Here is a 21,380-nt window from a genome sequence, read left to right as displayed (position 1 = left end):
TTGTGCTCCTTGGCTTCTCAGGCGACTTTCCCATGGAGGCTGTGGCTCAGGCTTAGGTGTCCTGCTTGGAAAACCATCCTGGAACGGGAGCGGCATGCCCAGTGTGGCCAAGGGCACACTTGTTCGCAGGTGTGCTGGGATTGGCAGCTGCTGAAGGAGAGCAAGGAGCAGGCATCAGGCGCGGCCAGCGCGAGCTCTATTGCGGTTCCCTCTTGTGCTCCTATGAGCGACCCTGCACCCCTGGCCTTTCTCTGGGTTTGCTCCTCTCAAGCCCGGAGTTCAGCAGGAAGAGGTGCCACATCCAGATACTTCTTTTGCACGCTATAATTGATAGGTACTGGCCTTGGAAGAGACCAATAATACTGTACGGATGTGCATGTGTGCAATTTTATGTGTGTGTCTATGTATGTGCCATGTATACAATTAAGCAAAAAGTGAGCTGCAAGATAATGTGTGAATTATGATCCCATTCCAGCAAAAAACAGATGTGGCAATGTCCGTGTTGAGAGTGGAGCCCCATAATAAAATTGGCTGGGCAGGCCATAAGCAGTAGTTCTACGAAGTAGTTTCAGAAAGCTGGACAGGAGCAATTGTTTGATGTTGTCTCTTGAGTTTAACATGAAACTTTCACGATAGAAGATGTTGCAGAAGACGGTGTAGAGACGGCTGTGACCCTTGGCCCTGAGCTTCCGAGGGCCTCCACAGCTTCCGAGGCTGCTTCCTCTTTGAGCTCCACCCATGCCTTGCTCCAGGACATGTTCTGTCCCGGGAAACCTCAGCGAGCCCCTGCTTGGAATGGGGGCTGGGCTGGCCTCTGTACGTGGGTCTCCCGCAGCCCAGCGAGCCCAGTGCAAGCAGTGACAGGCAGGGACTGACCCCTCCTGCTGGACAAGGGCCTCGTCCCCTCCTGGGACACACACTCCTCAGTCCTCCACGCAGAGCGCGTTCCTGACGCGGGCCAGAGCGGCCTCTGCTCTACACTTGAGTCACACATTCTCGGCAGCTCTCCGTGTCACCAGTGTCTGGACCACAAACACGAGGTGGCATTTACTTGTTCAAGCTGTGTTTGAGAGCTGGTCCCCCTCGGGGGTCCTGGTCACGTGAAAGGACCAGAAGCCTGGTACAGGACGGAAGTGTGGACACGTGCCGGAGGCAGTCCCTCTGGGGGTCCAGCTGAGCACAGGCCCCGCCATCTCCCCTCCCTGCTGCAGGGCCCGCCATGCTGCCCAGCCATCCTGGGGACAGTCCTGGCCACTCCTTCCCTCCTCTGCGACGCTGCTTCCTGCACTTTTTCCCTCTCCTGCGGACGCCTGCCTGCTCTCCTACTGGCGGCTCCGTGTTGGTCCAGCCGCCACCAGCAGCCTCTGGTCTTCCCATCAAGGTGGCACCTCCCTCAGTCTGACCACCCTGTCACCTTCCGTCCGGGATCAGGTGGACCCACTGGTTTTAGTGCTCTAGTGGGGGTACTGGACAGCAGCAGCAGGGAGCACATGGTGAAGCAAATTGCTCAGTGCAGAGCTAGGAAGCAAATCAGAAGGAGCCTGGGGTCCCACAGTCACCTAAGGACTCCCCTGACTCCACTCCTAAAGGTTCTGCCATCTCCCCTGAGGGCCACCTGGAGCCAAGCCTTAACACCTGAGCCTCTGGGGGATGTTCCAGTCCAAGGTGTGGCATTGCCACGTGGAAGATCTCACACCAGATGCACACTGCCTGGGGCTGGAACCCGTGCGGGCCTGCTGCTCCCGGCTTCCTCCCGCCTGCCCTGCTTCCTTCTGAACTGCTGGTCGCCCACGCCCGCACAGGGAGACTCGCCAGCACTGGCAGCACCTGGCCCCCTTGTCCCACTGCAGATGCCCCCCGGTACCAGGGATTGAACCCAGGGGTGCTTAACCACTGAGCCACATCCCCAGCCCTTTTTAAATATTTCATTTAGAGACAGGGTCTCTCCGAGTTGCTAAGTGCCCCGATAAGTTGCTGAGGCTGGCTCTGAACTCGAGATCCTCCTGCCTCAGCCTCCTGAGCACTGGGATCACAGGCACACGCACCACCGCGCGCATGCGCACCACCGCGCACATACGCACCACCGCGCCCGGCCTCCCTTCTCTTTTCAGGAGAGCCTTTTTTGCTTCCCCATACGAGGGAAAACACATGAGCCTTGACTTTCTGGGTCTGGCTTATTTTCCTTAACATGATACTCTCCAATTCCATCCTTTCCTGCAAACGACATCACTGTGTTCTTCTTCAGGCCGAGTGACACGCTGTTGTGTACAGGCACATTCTCTTGTCCAGTCCTCTGTCGACGAAAACCTGGGCCAGTTCCCCAGCCTGGCTACTGTGGGAATTCTGAGTGGTCTGTGGTCTGGAAGCCACTTGACCCTTCCCCTCTTCCCCCAGTCTATCTTCTCCAGGGAGCCGCCCTCAGGAGGCATGGCCTCCTCTGTGGCCTCGCCCCCACCCTTGGGAGTCCCACGAAGGGTTGAGTACTCAAGCACCAAAGGGAGCTTACTCAGGAGGGGCGGAGAGATCAAGGGAAGACCCAGCGCCAGGCACGTGGCGCACACTGCACCCCGGGCCAGAGGTCCCGTAGAACAGCCTGGGGCGCAGACTCAGATGCGAGGCCACCTGACTTCTCAGTGAGGCAAGGGGTCCACCCGAGACACTTACCCAAGGCGCAAAAGGTCAGACCGTTTGGGGAGATGGTGAAGGTCTGCGCCTCTGAAAAGGCAGATCCTTTCCTCAAACAATCTCGGACCTGAGACAGCTCCATGCGTGGATGAGCACGCGGGAGGGATGGGGGCTGATGGCAGGAAACGGAGGCAGGTGCCGAGGGTGGCCAGAAGCCAGCGACGGGCCTGGCCTTGGAAGGGTATCTGCTCCTCCCCTGGGGACAGCTGGCAGCACACCAACCCTTTTCTCTGTTTTTTGACCAAATTCTGATGTAATGATCTGAACTGTTTCCCTTCAAGCCTGAATCATGCTACACCATTGGCTGAAGCAATAATTTTTTTCTGATTACATTTATAGAAAGGTCGATGTCTCTTATATAGATGCGCCAAATATTAAATTTTTGCCATGTTTTATTCATCTGCCATTGGGTGCGTCTAAACTTGTTGAACTACTTGTAAGTACATCATAAACATGACACCTCTCAGGAATAAGGATATTCCCCCACAAAACTGCACTGACACTGTCGAGTCCAAGGAAAATAACAATACCCATAAAATAGTTGAACAGGCAATGTTTTCTGAAACCCTGCCCACGGTCTGGCACAGCTGACCCCTCCCAAGCCGCACAGACAGGGCCACGGGGAAACTGGGTGTGGTCCCGACGCACTGCTGAGGTCTTGGGAGTTCCTAGAAGATACCCCTCCCCTTCATCAGACACAAGGCAGCCAAATGACCACAGTGACAAGGCTGCCACTCTCCCTAAAAAGGCAACGCATCTGCCCAAAAGCCACAAAGAAAGCCCAGCATGCTTCTGGGTGTTGGCTCAAATGACCTCAGCCACCTGCTGACCACCTGCAGCCCAAGCTCCCTCAGGGCTCAGAATTCCCTGTGCTCAGCAGGAAGAGGAGGTGGGGCCCAGGAAGAGGGCCCTGAGGCGACCCCCAGGCCTGCGTTCAGCCTGTGGTTTAGCCAGGAGACCTTGAGTGTGGGGAGCACACACACCAGGGGTAGAGGAGGTGACTCAAGGATCAGCCAGGGGAAGACATGGCAGAGCACAACTCCAGGTCTTTCCATAATCAACGGCACACAACGTAAGAGGCAAGCTAACCAGGACACTGTGGCTTTATGAATATATAAAAGGGGTGATGCCCCTGGAGACCCGCTCCCTTCATGTCCCTGTGCCTTGGAGAGTGTGGTGACTCAAGCTGGCTGACCACGAGAGCAGTGTCACAAGGTCACTCTGTGAACCTGCGGATTTCCTCCTGGCAGAGCTAGAGGATCTGCACAAACAGCACCTGACCGGGCAGGTGAGAACAGGTAGAGCGGGGCACGTCCTGGCTCCTCCGAATGGACCAGAGTCCGCGTTATCTCCACCAGGCCCCTAGTTAAAGGAGAAGGCAGGGTCGAGCCAGCGTTGTTTGCAGCTGGAGAGACACGGAATGCCCACAGCAGAAGACACTGTCGAAGCAATGTGCTGGTGACCTGGCTCAACTCATCAACCCGTCACACAAAAGGAAAAAATGCTAAGTGCTCCAGGCTACATCAAACGAACAGATTCGATCTCTGATGACAGCAGGAGGGCTCACGTTTCCAAGGAACAGAAAAGGAATTCTCTGGGGCTTAGTACCCTTTCCTGTACCTAGCTGGTCATGGTTCCTGGGCCATGCAACAGAATTACATAATACAGCGTTTAGTTTATGCAGGTCAGTGTTGGTCCGAATCAGCCCAGATATTTAATTAGAGAAGGACCACAAAGAGACCCACAGCGCAGTTGTGAGATGGCCCCAGGACAAGAGAAGTGTGGATTGAAACCAATGCAATTCGTGGATTTGCAGGTGTATGCCTGGTCTTCCCAGTATGGAATCTTCTAGAAAACAGCACCTGAAGTGTATATTTAGTGTGGATTTGCAGGTGTATGCCTGGTCTTCCCAGTATGGAATCTTCTAGAAAACAGCACCTGAGTGTATATTTAGTGTATGTTTACCTTGGTTGTAAATATTCTTACCGTCCTTCAAAAACAGGTATTTTTTGATGATTGAATGATGAAGGATGGGTGGGCGGATGGGTTCATGAATAAATAAACATGCATTTGCAGTAGCTTCATGGTTCTCTGTGCTTCTAGCCCAGGCACAAACCAGCCCCTCCATGGGAAGCATCTGGGGTTCCATGAAGTGATGTCCTGAAGTCACTGCAGGGCTGGCCGATTTCTCTGCAGAGGGCATGGTGGGGACAGGGCCTGGTGGAAAAGGCGGTGGGTTTCTGTTTTCCAGCCACCACTTGGAAGCTTCTCGATGTATTGTGAAAGAATCACCAACTGCAGCGTTGACTGCAGACGGAGCAAGTACATTTATTTACACCTCCACCGTGCCGCGCTTCCTAGGGTTTTAAAACCAGTCCTATGGCTTCTATTTGATTTACACGTGACTCTGGAAACAAACCTGCTGCATCAAATCAGACAAACCTATACACGATTTCCATGTTCAATACTTTATAAAACAAAACTCTGACAAGGTAAAGGCCTTTGGATACGCCCTGAGAATTTTCTGTTCTGGCTTATGATCTGCCTCCTCTTCCAACAATTTCTTTGACTGATTTTAAAAAGCAAAAGAAATAGAGAGAGGAGGGTACTTCCAGTTCTTCCTTGGTATTGCTGCCAACGAAACGTACGTCTGTCATGAAAAGTGTTTATGAAACTCCCACAGGAGCACGCAGGAGGGAACGCTGCGTACAGCCACCCATTGCGCGAGGGCCGTAACTGTGTTCCTTTTACATCTTAAAAGTCCCTGAAAGGGAGCTGGCACAATTTCTAAGAGGAAAAATGAGGCAAAGTCTGAGCCTGTGAAGGAGCGCCTCTCTTCCAGCCCTTCTGAAGAGACGTTGAGGACACACCCTGATTTTTGTAACACTGTAGTTACAGAAGACTAAAGATAATCTCCTAATAGACTGATGAGACACAGCTGATTGACAGGAGAACATCTGAACGCTGCAGCTAAACATGTCAAAACCAGAGACTGCCCTGAGAAGGTCCATCCAGCCCGAGCCTCAGGGGCCCAACGCAGCCTGCGGCCTTCCACTCACGGGTCTCCTCAGTGGGGCAATTTATTTCCTACAGTCCAGATGTCATAAATTAAAGACACCTCAAGTTGCATGACAGAAAAATCTGTGTCCATGGCCTGGCAATTGCTCAAAGGCTTGCCACCACCACCCACCACAAGAATTTACTAGGTTCCTCATGGCATAATTCAACTCCTTCCGAGGTTCTGTGATAAGGTGGTGGTTTGTCCTATGGCTCAAAGTGTCCTTGGCACACCCAAGGAGATCAACCAAAAGATGTCACGTTAAAAAAAAGAAAAAAAATTCCTAGCTCATCCCCTGCAGGAACAGGTAGCTACTTCCTCCGCTGGGGTGGCTGGGTGGCCCGCTCTTTCTGCAGTCTCCACTGATGGGGCGCCATGACTTCCTCATCCTCTCAGCAGTCAGGAAGTGCTTCCTTTCCTCTAGCTAAAAGTCCTACCCAGAGCCTTGTCTGTTCTACATGGACTGCGTGGCGTGGCTCAGAAGCGTCCCCACAGAGCAGCCCACGGGTGCACAGGACAGGGGCCAGCCTCCGCGGGCTCGAGGGAAGGGGCGGTGCACTCCGACAGTGGGTCCCCAGACTTGAGGAGGAGCTGCAGGCTGATCTCCATCTAGGAGGGCAACCAGACCACCAGGGCTTCCTCAGTGTGGCACGCACCTGCGGGGGCCCTCTCCCGGTAGACTGGCTCCCTCTGCCTCTGCCCTGACCTGGGGGCAAAAGAGACCCTCGGTGCATTTCCTCCACTCAAGTGCCCACGCCAGGCCAGAGCTCAGCCTCTGCTGTTTGTTTCTGGCAGGATCTCATAAGTTGCCCAGGTTGGTCTTGAACTTGTGGGCTCAAGAGATGCTCCTGCCTCTGCCTTCCCAGCTGTGGGGACTAGGGAGCTCCACTGTGCCTGGCTGCACACTTCTGGTTTCAATCTCGAATCCCAGGAGAGACACTGACTGGTCGAGGCAGGTGGGTCTGGAGTCTGCCCTGGTCTATCTATGAGCTCAGGACAGCCCAGGTGCTATCTGCTGCCACAGACTGGACCTGAGGGCATGGTGCCAGGCAGCAGAGGGGTCGTGGGCACTGGCAAGACCTGCCAAAAGGCTCTGTTCTCTTGGTGACATGGTATAGGCTGGTTTTTCCTCCTCGTCACTCTTTCACAGATGAGAAGCCAGATGCTCCTAGTGGTGAGTAACTTATCCTGTGTCTACCAAGGGATGGAGCCGGATGTGAATGCAGCGCCACAGAATCTCACTTCCTTGCTCCTCCCAGGCACACAGGAGGACTTGAGTCCACTGTCCCCCGACTGCAAGGCCCCAGCTCTCGTGAGCATCCCCAACAGCGTCAGGAGATGCTCGACAAAGTTCAGCGGCCTCACACATGGGTTCGTTCTTCAGTGCACAAACTGGGATTTCTCCAGCTGCTTAAGGAAAGGACCATCGCTCCCTGCTGGGGTGTTCTGCACTAGGCATTTGTAAGGAGACAGAGGACAGCGAGACACCTCCTTGTCTGTGCTTCCTGGAAAGCCTGGAAGACATCACGTCCCTGCAGGTGTGACTGTGCCCTTCACAGCCAGATGGGCATGATCCGAGAGGGCGGGGCACAGGCTTCCTTAAAAGGTAATAGTTCTGCCCTGCCATTGTCAACACTCGGGAAGCATCTACTAAATTGTCAGTATGCAATCACACTCTCCGACACATTAGAGAGCGTGGGTTCTGCTGTTTACCCCCCTCAGCCTCCTCCAACTCTTTCCTTTTAAAATGTTTTCCATCCCATATGCCATGCGCCGAGCTGCCTTCAAGAGTGATGTTTACCACCAACTCCTCCAACTCCAACACAGCGCCACTCCTGAGTCGCTGGCCTGACCCCTGCTGCCCCAGAGGACCTCATGGGTGCTGCACACCATGAGATCCACCACAGCGGCCAACACGCCAGCCACTGGCACCGCCACCTCCAGTCCAGGTGCACAGTTCAGTGTGAGGGGGCCCAGGAGCAGGAAGTCCCCCAAAAGGCCCTCCACTCACCTCACGCAAACCCTCCACAACCCTGGTTCCCAGCTGTGTGAGTGGGCACCCCAAGTCTCCACCCAGATCAGGGAGACTTTGCTCAGTACCCTATATGCTCCCAGCCCAGGCTCATACTGCAAATGAAACAGAACTGGGCTAAATATGGGTGGCCTTTTGGGATTGGTGGACCCTCCACTCTAAAAAGGACTTAAAACTAACCAATGAGCACCCTAAAAAAATCATTGTTATCTCAACACACCAGCACCATGTAGCGTTAGATCTACTCCAAAGCCAGTTGTTTCTCATTTCAAGCAACAAACATGACCTCCTCAAACTTATTCCTAAAAAAGTGCTTTCGATGAGGAAAGCAGTTGAGAGCACCCTGTCAGCGGCTCTGTTAGTGAGACCGAAGCCAGCCAGAGACCGCCACCCAGCAGACCCTCACCATCATTGTTCTTGTTAACAGACTATCAGCAAAGATTTCTGCCAAAGACCTCAGTGTGGTTAGAACTTCCTAGTTTCTGCCACTCTGTCTTGCAAAAGTGAAGTTTAACCATGGACCTGCTGATATTACTCCTGCTTCTGTGGTAAGACGTGTAAAACCTCTGACTTCTAAAAAATGGAACAAAAAGCTCCTGCCATGTGAACCTCCAACTGGGTATAAAGTCCAAGGAATTTCTAGACCGTTGTCCAGAGAATGATCTGGGTGATAGCCTCGCTGGACTCTGCAGTCAATAAACCTGCTTCCTGAAAATCCCTCGGGTGTCCAGCCTCTCTGTCCTTCAGCAAAACCTTCCACAAGTGAAGCGTCCTGCCTGTGTAAACACTCACCCCGACACAGCAGCACCTGCCCTGGGTTTCTGCTGCCCACGCAGGGTCTGCCACAGCTACTCCCTGGACAGCGAGTCCGTCTTCTGCCATGCAGCTTGGTTCTCTGGTGCAGGGCAAATGGACAAAGGAAACAGAGGCGGGAGGACTGGTGCTCCTTCCCCAGCCACAAGGGACCCTCCATCCGGGATCTCCAAGGTCGCCCCTTCAGTCCTCCCTGTGCAGAGGCACTGCTCCCACCCCGCCAGACACCTGGGGCTGGCTGTCCACGTGCAGGTGATGTGCTCCTGACTTTGGCTTTCCTCTTCCCTCCCACAGCCATCCCCACCCCAGGGACAGCAACATCAGAGAAGGAAGGAAGAAGCAGCAGAAGACACTCAGATCGGTCACTCTTCCCTACTGTGGCCAGAGGTGGGAAGGGCGAGGATGTTCTTCTGAGCAACTATCCAGATCCTTCGACTCTGAAAGCTCTCTCTTTGGGGTACTGATGTATGGGGTCGGGGCTGGAATCTCACTAGCCCGGGCTTTCCAACAATCCAGAAGGACATTCATTCTACTGTGGCCCATCACGAAAGCTCAAGGGATGGGCCAGGGGAAAGGAGAAGGGAGGGGAAAGTGAGGAATTCAGAAGGTGGGTCAGCTCCATGGGCACCACTGGTCAGCAGAGTAGAGGTCACTTGGGAACCAAATGTGGGGTTCAGGTAAATGAGTGGGTCTCAACCAAAAGCAGCCTTCCAAGGGACATCTGGGAATATCTGGAGATATTTTTGGTGGTCACGACTGGGGGTGGTGGTCTGTTCTACTAGCATCCAATAGACAGAGGCCAGCAAGGCCACTAAGTGCCCCACGACACAGTCCCCACAACAAAGAGTCATCCAGAGAAACTATGGATAGTACGGATGTTCAGAAACATTGGGCTAAACCAAAGCTTATCATCAAGAATTCTTTTCTAGTCTATGGCTTAGAAAACTCTTCCAAGGTAAGAGCAAAGCAACTCCAGATTAACAGGCAGTCGGCATAAAAAGGTAAATGATTCGCATCACTCAGAGGCGCACCCCAAGGTCCTATGTCCAGAGGTCAGCAGTTTAGGCAGCTTCCATTCAGCCATTCAGCAAATATTTATTGAGCAAGTCATGAGCACTAGGTGCTTTCTGGGCTGCGGAAGTGCTCACAGCTGGTGACTCAAGGAATCCCTGCCCAACACCACTGGTTTACTTGAGAAGCTCCGAATGCCAGCCTGGAGAGGGGGCTGCTGGGAAGAGGGCCAGGCCGCACCCACCTACTTGACGAAACTCCACTTCCACACAAACCGTCCCTCTCAGGACTTGGGGCTTTGGGATTTAAAAAAAAATAATTCCTCATAAAAAGTCTTTTGTCCCGAGTCAAACTCGTGGCTCTCAGTGCTGGAGCTGAGCTAGTTGGTAATGATTTCATTTATCTTAACTGCCAAAGCCCAGGAACAAAGGGCCCTGACTGCACACTTGGCCAACCCTGCTGCCACTTGGGCAGCAGCTCACTGCCCAGGGTCTCGCCCAGGGTCCAGCCGCTCTCCTGGCAGCTCCTACAGCCACAGTGTGAGAGCCACTTTGAAAGACAACTGAGAGGGAATGTCAAAACATCAAGGAGCAGGCTCGGAGCCTCCGTAAGGTGCGGTGGACAGCATGAGGAGAATATTCTGTAATTATGTCTCTCGCAATTTATTCAGTTCAATTATTAAGCAACAAATTAACCAGCCGATACCTACAGATGGATGAGCCTCTGCTGTTATTTTCTTAGTTGGGTGGAACTAGCAGGCAGCAGAAGCGCCGCCCTGAAACCTCTCCCGCTCCATGAATAAAACATTAGCTTCTCTAGATTTAAATGGAAAACCCAATTAATGCATCAAAATGTCAGTTGTCACCCAACGCATCTTAGTAGCAAGGAAATACCTTGGAATAAAGAAGGATCCTCACAGGAACAGAGTGGAGCGAACTGATTTTGTTCATATCGCTAGAGTTAGTGCAGCCTTGTCTGCTAGTACTTATTCCCTGACAAACCTCAGAGAGAGGGTGTTTAATACTGCTGGTGATTCAAGGGACTCGTTTCCATGGTCTTAATCATTAGTATGTTTGTACCAAACTCAGTCATCGCCCCTATAAGCTCCCCTCAAGTCACACACCTAGGCGATCATTTCCCCAAAGCACAGAGAGCCAGGCACAATTAGAATTATAAAAATAAACCTTATCATGATTTCAGGGGCTGAAGAGATGACTCCACAAAAACTATGACTTGTATCATAGTCTTCAGTTACAAAGAAAGTACAGAAAATGTGTATTTTCTAACAGAAATTCAAAGAGCAGAAATAAAAAGTCAGGGTCCTATCCATACCCATAAGAAAAAAGGTTTGAATTCTTGTCATCACACTCCATGGTTTTCAGACTGAAGAGGAACTTGGTCCCTTGTCTTCCTTCTGCAATCTAAAGCCAGCAGATCAGCGATGATTTTAGCAGCAGTCAGGAGACTGGAGGAGACATGCATCACTGTAAGGCTTACACTGAATTAAATATACTCACCACGGTCCTCCGAAGACCAGCAAGGGCATGTAGCCTAAACATTCAAATCCTATGCTTCTTCCCCAAAATAACAAAAACGAATACGCGCATTGCTAGAAGACTGCTAATATTTGGCTTGGACTTGAAGGTTTCAGGAATAATCTAAGGATAGACATACTTTTAGGGATGAATATGATTAAATTATAAAAGCCAGATTTTTTCCCCTAGGACCAATAAATTGCAATTTCAAGCAATAAGAGGTTTTTAAAAATCTCAAAATTATCAAGCTATCAGTCCAGTCTTTTACTCACAAATGAGTCAGTGCCCACTTCTTTGACTAAAGTGGTAAACGTCTCTTTTTGCTACATTCAAACACAGTGATGAGACCACTCAGTTATGGTTATATTTATCAGCATCTGGAGTTTGCTTTAGGCAACCTCTCTCGGAATAGAAAGAATGTCTCAGATCAATCCTGGCCACACAGGTGAGATCTGTGGAATTGCTCAGAGCACAGTCACAGTCATCAGCTGAAGCCCGCAGGCAAAGAAAAGTTTCAGCTGCTCCACCTGCCACCAAACGTTCCTCTTGCAAGCCCCAAGCCAGAATCTACAGTGAACCATATGGAACCTCCTCAGGAGGACCCATAAAGTCCCAGGGGCAAAGGGAGGGGCTGAGATCTAAAGAACTGTCCTCTCTCATCCTGCCTAGGAGACACAGGGAAGAGTCAAAATCCAGGCCGCCTAAGTGTGCGTTCTCCAAAAGAGCCAGCTGCGCCTGACCCAGGGCCCAGTAACACTTTCGGATCCACAGCAAAGCTACAGTCCAGGATACTGATTCGCTGGCGCATTTCTCACCGTCTGCCACAAGAGGGTTACCCTCCATATTGTGACACCTCCGGAGGAAGGGGATAGGATGGAGAGTGACTGTTAAGGGCGAGAGGCTGGTGAAATAACGGATCAGACGCCCTGAAGGCGCCCGAGAACTGTCTCCAGGCCTCTTCCTCAAAGTTGCAAGCCTGAGGGCAGGGCTGTAGCCAGCGGCAGGACCGCTGTGCCAACGCGCTCCCCAGGGTGCTGTGCCAGCGGTAGGCAGACCAGTGGGCCGAGAAATAATATGGGGGTCTTACTTTTGTAGCTCGCTGCCCAGGGCTGGTAGCCATAGTAGCCGGTGATGCGCAGGATTCGCTCCTCGATGGACGTGAGTCCCACTGGCCCGCTGGTGAGGTCCTCCACCGAGCGCGACCATTTCAGATCCTCCTTGATCGCCTCGTCCACCACCAAGTACTTGAGCTGCCGGAGCTGGGGGCTGATGTCGGACAGTCTCCGGGGGCTGACGTCCGGTGACCTCCTCATGCCACTGAGGTGGGCAGGCAGGGAGGGATTAAGGACAGACGGGGGGGGGGGGGTTCCGGTGAGGAGCGGGTCCTGGGCTAGCCAGGGCGCGGCGGGGGTGCTGCCCTCGCGGCGATCACCACCCTCCTCTGCTCGCTCCCAACCTCGGCGTCGGGTTCGTCCCCCGTCTCCCTGGGCAGTGTGAGCTGGGACAAGTGGCGAGGGAGAGGGTGCCTTAAACTTCCCGTGCAACTCTGCCATGCATACCGCCCCTCCGGGACCCCCCGCGTGCCGTAGGTCGTGGCTGCAACAGGACACCCGCTACTCCGGCCATCTGCCAGCCCGCTCGCGCGCCCACGCCCCAGGCGCTACTCACATGGCGATGCTCTTGCCCCTGGGTGCGCCGCCGGGAAACTCTCGGATCCCCATAGGCAGCGGCAGAGTGGGGCCGGGAGCTCCCAGACTTGAGGCGGAGGGGCCGCGGGCCCGAGCTCGCTGCAGCCACTGGCCGGGGAGAGGTGGGCGCCCTGCCCGCCAAGGGTCCGCCCCGCGCCGCCCTGCGCGCCCTGGTTTGTCCCCGAGCGCCTCCGCGGCGTGCGGCGGGTGGCTCAGCCCGGCGACGCGAGCCGGTCCGCGGGGCCCACTGCAGCCAGCCGGCAGCGGAGCGGCGAAGCGGCGGAGCAGCGCCGCGCCCCTCGCCTGTCTTGGTCGCCGCCGCCCTAGCACCGCGCGGGCGCGGGCGCCGCGGGGCCGAGAGAGCGCTCCCAGCAGTGAGCTCCGAGGCACCTGGGCGGGCGGGGGTGTGCCCGGCCGGCGCCGCGAGCCAGGCGGGGGCGCTGCGTCCCGCTCCAGCCCGAGCGCGCCCGCCCGGCCCTCAGCTCGCCCGGCAGCCTGGGGCACGCAGCGCGCTCCTCGGCCTCCGGCTCGCCACAGTCCCGACCCGGCTGGGAACCCACCTCGCTCTCCTCGCCCGCCCCCGCCTACCCCCGCCCACCCTCATAAAGAGCAAAACTACTCCGAAAGGAAAAACCTGGCTGCACGCTCGGAAGCCCAGGAAACACATGGTATTTCGTAGGCAAAGCTGAGGCCAAGTGCACCGGCGACTTGCGGGGATCCCGCACGTTCCCACCCAGGAGGCCGAGCCCGGCCAGTTCTCTCCTCAGAAGTGCCGCTTTTCTTTAGCTTCTAGTTGATTTTTTGTATTTTCCCTGTTCACCCGCCATTCTCTCCAGATGACCTAACCACCTTTCATAATGTTATTTTCACTGGTGCACATTTAGAAAATACGGGAAGACGAGAAGAAAAGTGCCAGTTTTCCAAAGGTCACGGCTTTGAATTCGTATGGCCTCTTTTTTTCCAAGGCAAAATACATTTTTTTTTTCACAAAATCAGATTCAAATTGCACAACTACCCTATGTAACTTTTTCATATTAAATATATGGTGTTCCTCAGCAATCTAGAAATCAAAGGGAACTTCCTCAGCTTGATGAAAAGAACTTACAAAATCCTACGGCTAGCACAACCCTAACTTCATGCTTAGTGTGAGAAACTGGACATTTTCCTGCTAAAATCAGGAGCAGGCGAGGTTTATGGTTTGGATATGTGGTGTCCCTCAAAAGCTCATGTGTGAGACAATGCAAGAATTCTCAGAGGCAAAATGGTTCGATTAATCCATGCATTAATCCAGGTATGGATTGACTGTGCAGTAACCATAGGTAGAGTGTGGGTGGAGGAGGTAGGTCACTGAGGGGTGTACCTTTGGGGTTTATATTTTGTCCCTGGTAAGCAAAGCTCCCTGCTCCCTGGTTGCCATGTCCTGAGATATTTTCCTCTGTCACACCCTTCTGCCATGATGTTCTGCCTCCCTCCACCAACCCTGGACTGAATGTCTGAAACCTTGTGTCAAAATAGACTTTTCCTTCTCTTTACTGCCCTTGTCAGGTCTTAGGGCACAGAGAGGTAAAATCTGACTATATAGATATCACTTCTCATCACTTGTTTTCAACATCACACTGGAAGTCCTAGTTAACAGAATTACACGAGAAAGGGCATAAAAGTATACCAAGAAGGAAAAAGTAAAGGAAAGTTAAATTGTCATTTGTTTGCAGATAACATTGATTGTTTATGAAGAAAATCACAAAGGATGACCAAAAAACTGGTGGAACTAATGGGCAATTAAAGTGGGACTGAAAAAAACGTTAATGTACAAAAGTCAACTGGTTTTCCAAATGAAGTTCAAAATAAAAAAACAATACTGTTTACATGAGCATGCCTCAAAAGTTAAATATCTCAGTATAAATCTAATAAAATATGTATAATATATATGAGGAAAACTACAAAATTCTGATAAAAGAAATCAAAGAATTAAATGGAAAGCTATCCCATTTTCATGGACAGGAAGACTCAATAGTGTTAAGACATCAGTTCCTAATTTCATCTATGGATTCAATGCAATCCCAGTCATGGGTAGATTCCACATAGGAAGAAAAACTTCTAATATTTTGTAGCATAGTAGGATAATTAGCTGAATATTCCAAAATAGCTGATACAGGGGATTGTGAGTGCTCCCAATACAAAGAAATGATGAGTATTTAGGGTGATGGAGATGTCAGTTAGCCTGACCTGACCATTACACATTGCACATATATATATTAAAATGCCACACTGCCCCACAAATATGTACAAATGGGTCAATTCAAAATACAAAATAGAAAAAAACTTCTATGTAAAGGCAAAGGACCCAGAATATCCAACACAAAATTAAAGAGAAAAACATTCTGAGATCTGACATTACATGACTTCAAGACTCTAACTCTGGTCACCAAGACACTGCTGTTGATGAAGGAAGGGACAGAGACCAATGGAACAAGAAAGATAGTCCACAAATGGACTGGTACAGGCAACTCATCTCTGATAAATAAGCAAAGGAAATTCAATGAAGAGAATGTACACATTTCTTTTCAAATGGTGCTGGAATAACTTGCATATTTAAAAAAAAATCTAGACTCCTCACATGCTTCACAAAAACTAACTCAAATGGACCGTAGACCTAAATACAAAAATAAGACTACAAAATCCCTAGAAAATAAACAGGATAAGGGGGCATGGTAACGCACACTTACAATCCCAAGGACTTGGGAAACTGAGGCAAGAGAATCTCAAGTTCAAGGCCCGTCTCAGCAATTTAGTAAGGGCCCATCTCAAAAAACATTCAAAGGTCTGGGGATGTAGCTCAGTGGTAGAGTACTCCCTGGTTCAGTCTCCAGTCCAAAAAATAAAAAGGAAAAGAAAGGAAAAAAATATGAGAGAAAATCTATATAACCTTGGGTTTGTTGATGACATTTTATATATAAGATTAAAGGCATGATTGGTGAAAGGGAAAATTGATAAATTAGAATTAGAATTAAAATTAGAATCATTAGAATTAAAAAGTTCTTTCCCGACAGACGCTGGTAAGACAATGGGAGGACAAGCCACAGACTGATAGAAAATTTCTCCAAAAGATATATGAGGACTGGTATCCAAAATCAGAACTCTTAAAACTCAACAATGAGAAGACGAACATTTCAATCAAAAAATCTGCCAATTATCTATCATGTCACTAAAGATATACAAATGGGAAATAAGCACGAAAACATGCGTCATATCATATACCATTAGGGAATTACAAATTAAAACAGCAAAAATATGCCACCCTCTACCTAGTAGCATGGGTAAAATCCCAAACACTGGCGCACTAAATTCTGGCAGGATGTAGAACTGAAGACTGGCGTTCCTTCCCTTCTGCTGGCCTGTGGGGTCTGTGTAAACTGCAGGCCTCTGCAGCCGCGAAACGTGCCGCAGCTCTTAATGGTGGGCTGTGCCCCCTAGTGTCACCGCAGACCCCAGCAGCGCACCAATTTCTCCTCTCAAAGACTGAAATTCACAGACAAGGATGAGTGGGTCTCAGAGTATGATCTATTAAAATGTGAGCAGAACTAGAACTTTGTTCCCAGAGGGCAAGAGGAGACCCAGGAGGGGCTGCCTCTTGAGTGTGCTAGTCTATGGGCGTATATAGCACTTGGGTCAACGCTCATGGTCTAAATTTAAGTTAACCAGGCCTTGAAAACTACTAGCACCTTGGTTGACCCTCGAGTTCAGACTTGAGCTCCGGTCTGCCCACTGCTGTTTTCTGGCTGCTAGCTGCAATCCTGACTTGCCAGGAGGTCCAGGTCAGCGGGTGGTGGGAGCTGGGGAGAAGGGGTGTCCAGGAGCTGGAGCATAGCATGGAGCCATCATCTGCACCTGGCAGGTCTGGGCACATGGAGCGACAGGTCACCCATCCTGGCTCATCTCGGCACTGGCGCACACCTGCATGCACTTCTGCTCATCTGGGCTGCTCCAAGACAAGGACTTGGCTTCAGAACCACAGGAAGTTTCATTCGGGGTTGATGGAATGCAGCATGGAAGAGCCACTTGGGAAACAGTTTGGAAGTTTCTTACAAAATGCATCGCACTCATAACATGATCTGGCAATCATGCTTCTTGACTTTTACCCACATGTTGAAAGTTTGGGTTCACACAAAAAACTCTATGAATACTTATAGCAACTTCGTTCATATCCATTGAGATGTCCTTCAGAGCGAACCTTTCCGTGAACTGCAGGCTTTGATAACGCTGTGTGAATGCGGGTTCATCAGTTGTAATAAAGGCCTACTCTGGTGTTGGATGTTGCTGGTGGGGAGGGGCTGTGCTTATGTGTATTTGATAACTTCTGAACTTTCCCCTCAAATATGCTGCAAATCTAAGTTTGCTCCAAAAATAAAAGTTTGTTAATTAAAAACATTTATATTGTAATACTTTCTGATGTCACTATCTTCTTCTAAAAGAATTTTCCTAAGCTTTATTACGGTACAATTAGTAAGTAAAAGTTGCATAGATTTACAGTATTTAATGTCATGATCTGAAATGTCTACACTGGGAAATGATTAAATCAAGCTAATTAACACTTATCATTTAGTGATAAGAACATTAAGGATGTTCTCCCTGAGCAATTTTCAAGTGTACTATAGATTGTAAACTGTAGTTACCCTGTTGCTCAGTAGACCTCCACAGCGTGTCCATCTGAAACTTTGCACCCTTGGACATCTTCCTATTGTTCCCCTAGCCCCATCCCCTGGAAGCCAGCATTCTACTCATTGAATCTGCAAATTCAACTTTTTGTTGGCATCAAATGAGAACATGCAGTCTTTGTCAGTTATACTTTCTTGCTTATTCACGTCTGGTAAACCATCAAAACTTCAGATGACTGTATCCCTCTTCAGAGAAAGTTCCCCTCCTCTGTTAGGCAGAGCAGGGACTAGCTTATTGTGATCCAGTTGGAGATTAGATAGGTTCAAGATTTGGTTGCATTTTTATGCAGATTCTTCCAGTATTTTGCTTTCGTCTTCCTGTTGTAGTCCTCCAAGGCTTTTGACTGCAGGAAACGCATCTCTGTCCTTTCTACCTTGCAGTTTTAAAAATTGCTGTCGACAGTGTTGGTGGTCTTCAGGCTGATCACTCTCCTTGTGGGTCTTTCTTGCTTCATCACCCAGGGTCTGTGTTGGGGACCATCTGCCTTTAGAAGCTTTATTTTAGGTCCTCAGCCTCCCATGTAACCCCAGAACTTAGTATATTTTTCAGGGGGAAATGTGGGGCTCTTCAATTTACAAACGGTTCTCTAGCTTTGCTCGGTCACTACCACCTTGGCTTATTTCACTGGTCTTGGCCAAAGTCCCTCCTCCAGGGCCATTTCAATCTTTTGCTTTGCACTTAGAATTGGTGAATGTTCCCTGGTTTAAAAAACAAACAAACAAAAAACAACAGACAAAAAACCGTTGGTGACCATCAGTTCATCTGAGCAGTTTTTCTTCTCTACAGTATAAATTCACCTAATGTCTCTTTTCCAGTTCTCTGGAACTTTTAAATATGTTATTTACTTAGGTTTTCTAGTTGTTGCAATTAGCATTCATTTGCCAAGCTCTGCCACATCCTACCTGGATGTAGATTTCTTCTGATACACAATTTCATACATGCTTATTTATTTTTCTTTTTTAAAAGCAATTGTAAATTTATATTAAAGCTAATATATTTACCAACATATCTTTGGAAATTCGATAAGCAAGGACTTTTTTCTCAACTTTGATTTCTGGGTGAGTTTTAAGGAAAAGGAACAGGGATGTAAAGGATTGTGCTATGGCTTCATTCTGGCTGTTGGTTCTTTATGTGTTTTTTGATTGGCGGCAGTTCTGGGGCCAGGAAACCACAGCAGCCAGTCAGTATATCCGCATCTGGTGTCAGAAGCAATTTACTCATTACCTGAATTCAGTGATGTGCTCTTTATTTTCTATTCATAATAAAACTTCAGTGAATAAGTTCATCAAAAAGAGTACTGTGTTGCAAGCCAAGCTAGCCAACTGCATGGAGGGTATTCTGCAAGCATGTTCCTATAGCTTATTTCTCAAGAAAGTAAGTGGAACTTTAATTCATTAATTTTAAATATTACTTTATTAAGACTATGCTTTACATTTTCTTGACGGGAGAATGATATATTCTTCACAAGATCTTTCAGAGCCCTGAAATTAGATGCATGTTTATTATAAAATGTAAACAACATTCACTGAGTACCTACTGTGTGCTAGGTTCAAATAGAAGGTGCCTTCTGCCCTTGAGAAGCCCTAGCATAATAAACAAGCCAACAGCTGTCATCTGCCATGGGGTCATGATGGCTGTACGGGGTCATGATGGCTGTTCGGGGTCATGATGGCTGTGTGGGGCCATGATGGCTGTACAGGGGCCATGATGGCTGTATGGGGTCATGATGGCTGTATGGGGCCATGATGGCTGTATGCAAAGGGCTCAGTAAAAGCCTGCAGGAAGGATTTCCAAGTCAGGATGGAAGAAGTGAGAAAAAGGAGACAGAGCATCAGAGAAGGGTCAGATAAGGCTTCTTAGATGAGGAACCAAACTAGTTTGAGAAATGAGGAGGAACCAGCCAGGAAGTGCAGGAGGAGGAGCAGGTGCTCCGGAAGCAGGAGCACTAGCTGCCAAGGCAACGTGTGAGGGAGGAGCCTGTCTGGGGACAAGGTGTGACCAGGCTGTGAACAGTGAGCCTCTCCCGCTCTCTGGGGCTGCTTGCCCCTGCCAGACTGGCCCTGGGAACCCCGGGGCGTGCTGTCCTTGCCCTTACCCCCTGACGGTGCGAGGGCCCCTCTTCTATCTGGAGGGCCCTGCCCACTGCCCGCCTCACTTCACCCCCAGCACCTCCTGCTCAGACTCCCTCCGTCCCTTGCCAGAGGGGACGGGCTCTTCCTGCTCAGCCCCAAGCTTCTCCACACGGCCTCTGTGGCCCTCACCAGGGCCTTAGTACACACTAATTTACAGGAGTGTTTAACTAATGCCTGACTCCTTGCTAGACTAGAGATGAGGAGGCAGAGAGGTTGCTTGGCCTTCCCTGTGATCCAGTAGCTAACTTAACACCTGCCTAGGTGCCACTCAAAAAACTGAGTGCTGAATAAATGGGTCGAGGGGAAAATGGAAGAAAGAAGCCGTGGCCGATAAGATGTGGGAAGACTGAGAGGCACACAATGGCGCAAGCCTGTTTGGACTTTCCGTCCCGTCAGCTCCCTTTCCCAGGCTCACTCTAGATTCTCCATCACAGGTTGGCGGGAGCGGCTTCTCATCTCCTCCCAGCTTATCTCTTTGTCTTTCAGGTTCTAGCCTCAGCCTTTCTTCAAACCTCATTTCTCAGTTCAGACAATATGTGGAGCCACCCTGAGCTCTGGATGTCCTGAGCTGGTTTTGACTTCAAAACACCAAGTTCTATTGTTAGAAAAGGAGGCCCTTCCTCAGACTCCGCAACATTTCATCAGATCAGCTAAAATTCTGGACCTTGTAAAGACAAGGAAAAGAAGGATGACGTGGGAGTGATCAGCATACAAATGTAAACACACACACACACACACACACACACACACACGCAACAAATTAAACTCTTGTAAGGCATAGCCCTGTGTCCTTTGCTATCAGACCCTGGCAAAACTCTCAGGCTGGAGTGTCCAGGGAAGGGGTCCTGTTCTGGCCCTCCTCCTCTTCCTTTCCTAATTCTAGAATTCTTTTCTGGTCCCATTCATGTCCACTTTGTCTGTTAATCTGCACCAGTCCACCCCATCTGGTCACTCTCAGGACATTGTCAAAATGATACTCCATTACAGAGATTCCTGGGAGGTTTTGTGCAATTGCTGCAAGTTCAGGCCTGCAGACGCTGAGCTGAAGGTGGTTAATGGCACATCTGTGTCCTCGTCCGATTCTGCACCCGTGTCTGATGCCCTCCTTGAAGCAGTCTCCACTCCTCTCTCCGGAGGAAGAGGTCTGGAGGTCCAATGGCTGCTAGTAGAAAGGGAAGAGCTTACAACCTCTCTGGCACATTAAATATCTCACTCACACTCTCTTCGCAAGACGAAACGCCCAGCCCAGGGCACCGGCAGGAGCGTCACGCTGTACTGCCCTGGGACTGCTGCCTCACGTCCACTGGGATGTAGGTTGTGCACACATCCCACCTCCGCTCTGTCTCCCACCACCACTCTGGAAACTCAGTCTGATTTCACGACACCTGGCCACAACAGTGACAGCAGGTGTGACCTCTACCTACGCATGCTGTGACCACTATGTTCACACACGTCCGTTCTTTTCAGTGTCGGCCTGGAGGCGACTCTTTCACCTCAGTCCTACTGCTATTGCTCGGAAGGTATTCAGAACGCTTTCAAAATGGATCTTAGAATCTAGATCACTAATTTTCAGTATTGTCTGGGTTGATGATCATTATTCACGGAGCGTGGTTTTGGGTTTGGAAAATAGACAAAAGTCATTGGGGGCAAACTCTGGCTAAAATGTGGGTGATTAATCTGAATCAATCAATGTAGCTTTTCTTCTTCTTC

The 21,380-nt window shown here is 50.2% G+C and overlaps 1 protein-coding gene across 1 annotated transcript in view; it reads right to left on the bottom strand.

Annotated features, from left to right (window-relative positions):
• Positions 1-13,209, bottom strand: part of SLC35F3 (solute carrier family 35 member F3) — a 245,497-nt gene extending 232,288 nt beyond the window's left edge. The window contains exons 1-2 of the mRNA XM_079106862.1: positions 12,803-13,209; positions 12,222-12,451 (exon numbers count right to left, since the gene is read on the bottom strand). Of these exons, the coding sequence (XP_078962988.1) occupies positions 12,222-12,451; positions 12,803-12,855 (283 nt within the window). The 5' untranslated portion in view covers positions 12,856-13,209. The remainder of the gene's footprint in view (positions 1-12,221; positions 12,452-12,802) is intronic.
• Between the last annotated feature and the right edge of the window lie 8,171 nt (positions 13,210-21,380).

Source organism: Sciurus vulgaris (genome assembly GCF_902686455.1).
Source record: "Sciurus vulgaris genome assembly, chromosome: 12".
NCBI lineage: Eukaryota > Metazoa > Chordata > Mammalia > Rodentia > Sciuridae > Sciurus > Sciurus vulgaris.
Note: the sequence above shows the minus strand (reverse complement) of the source record. Positions and strands in the feature narration are given on the sequence as shown.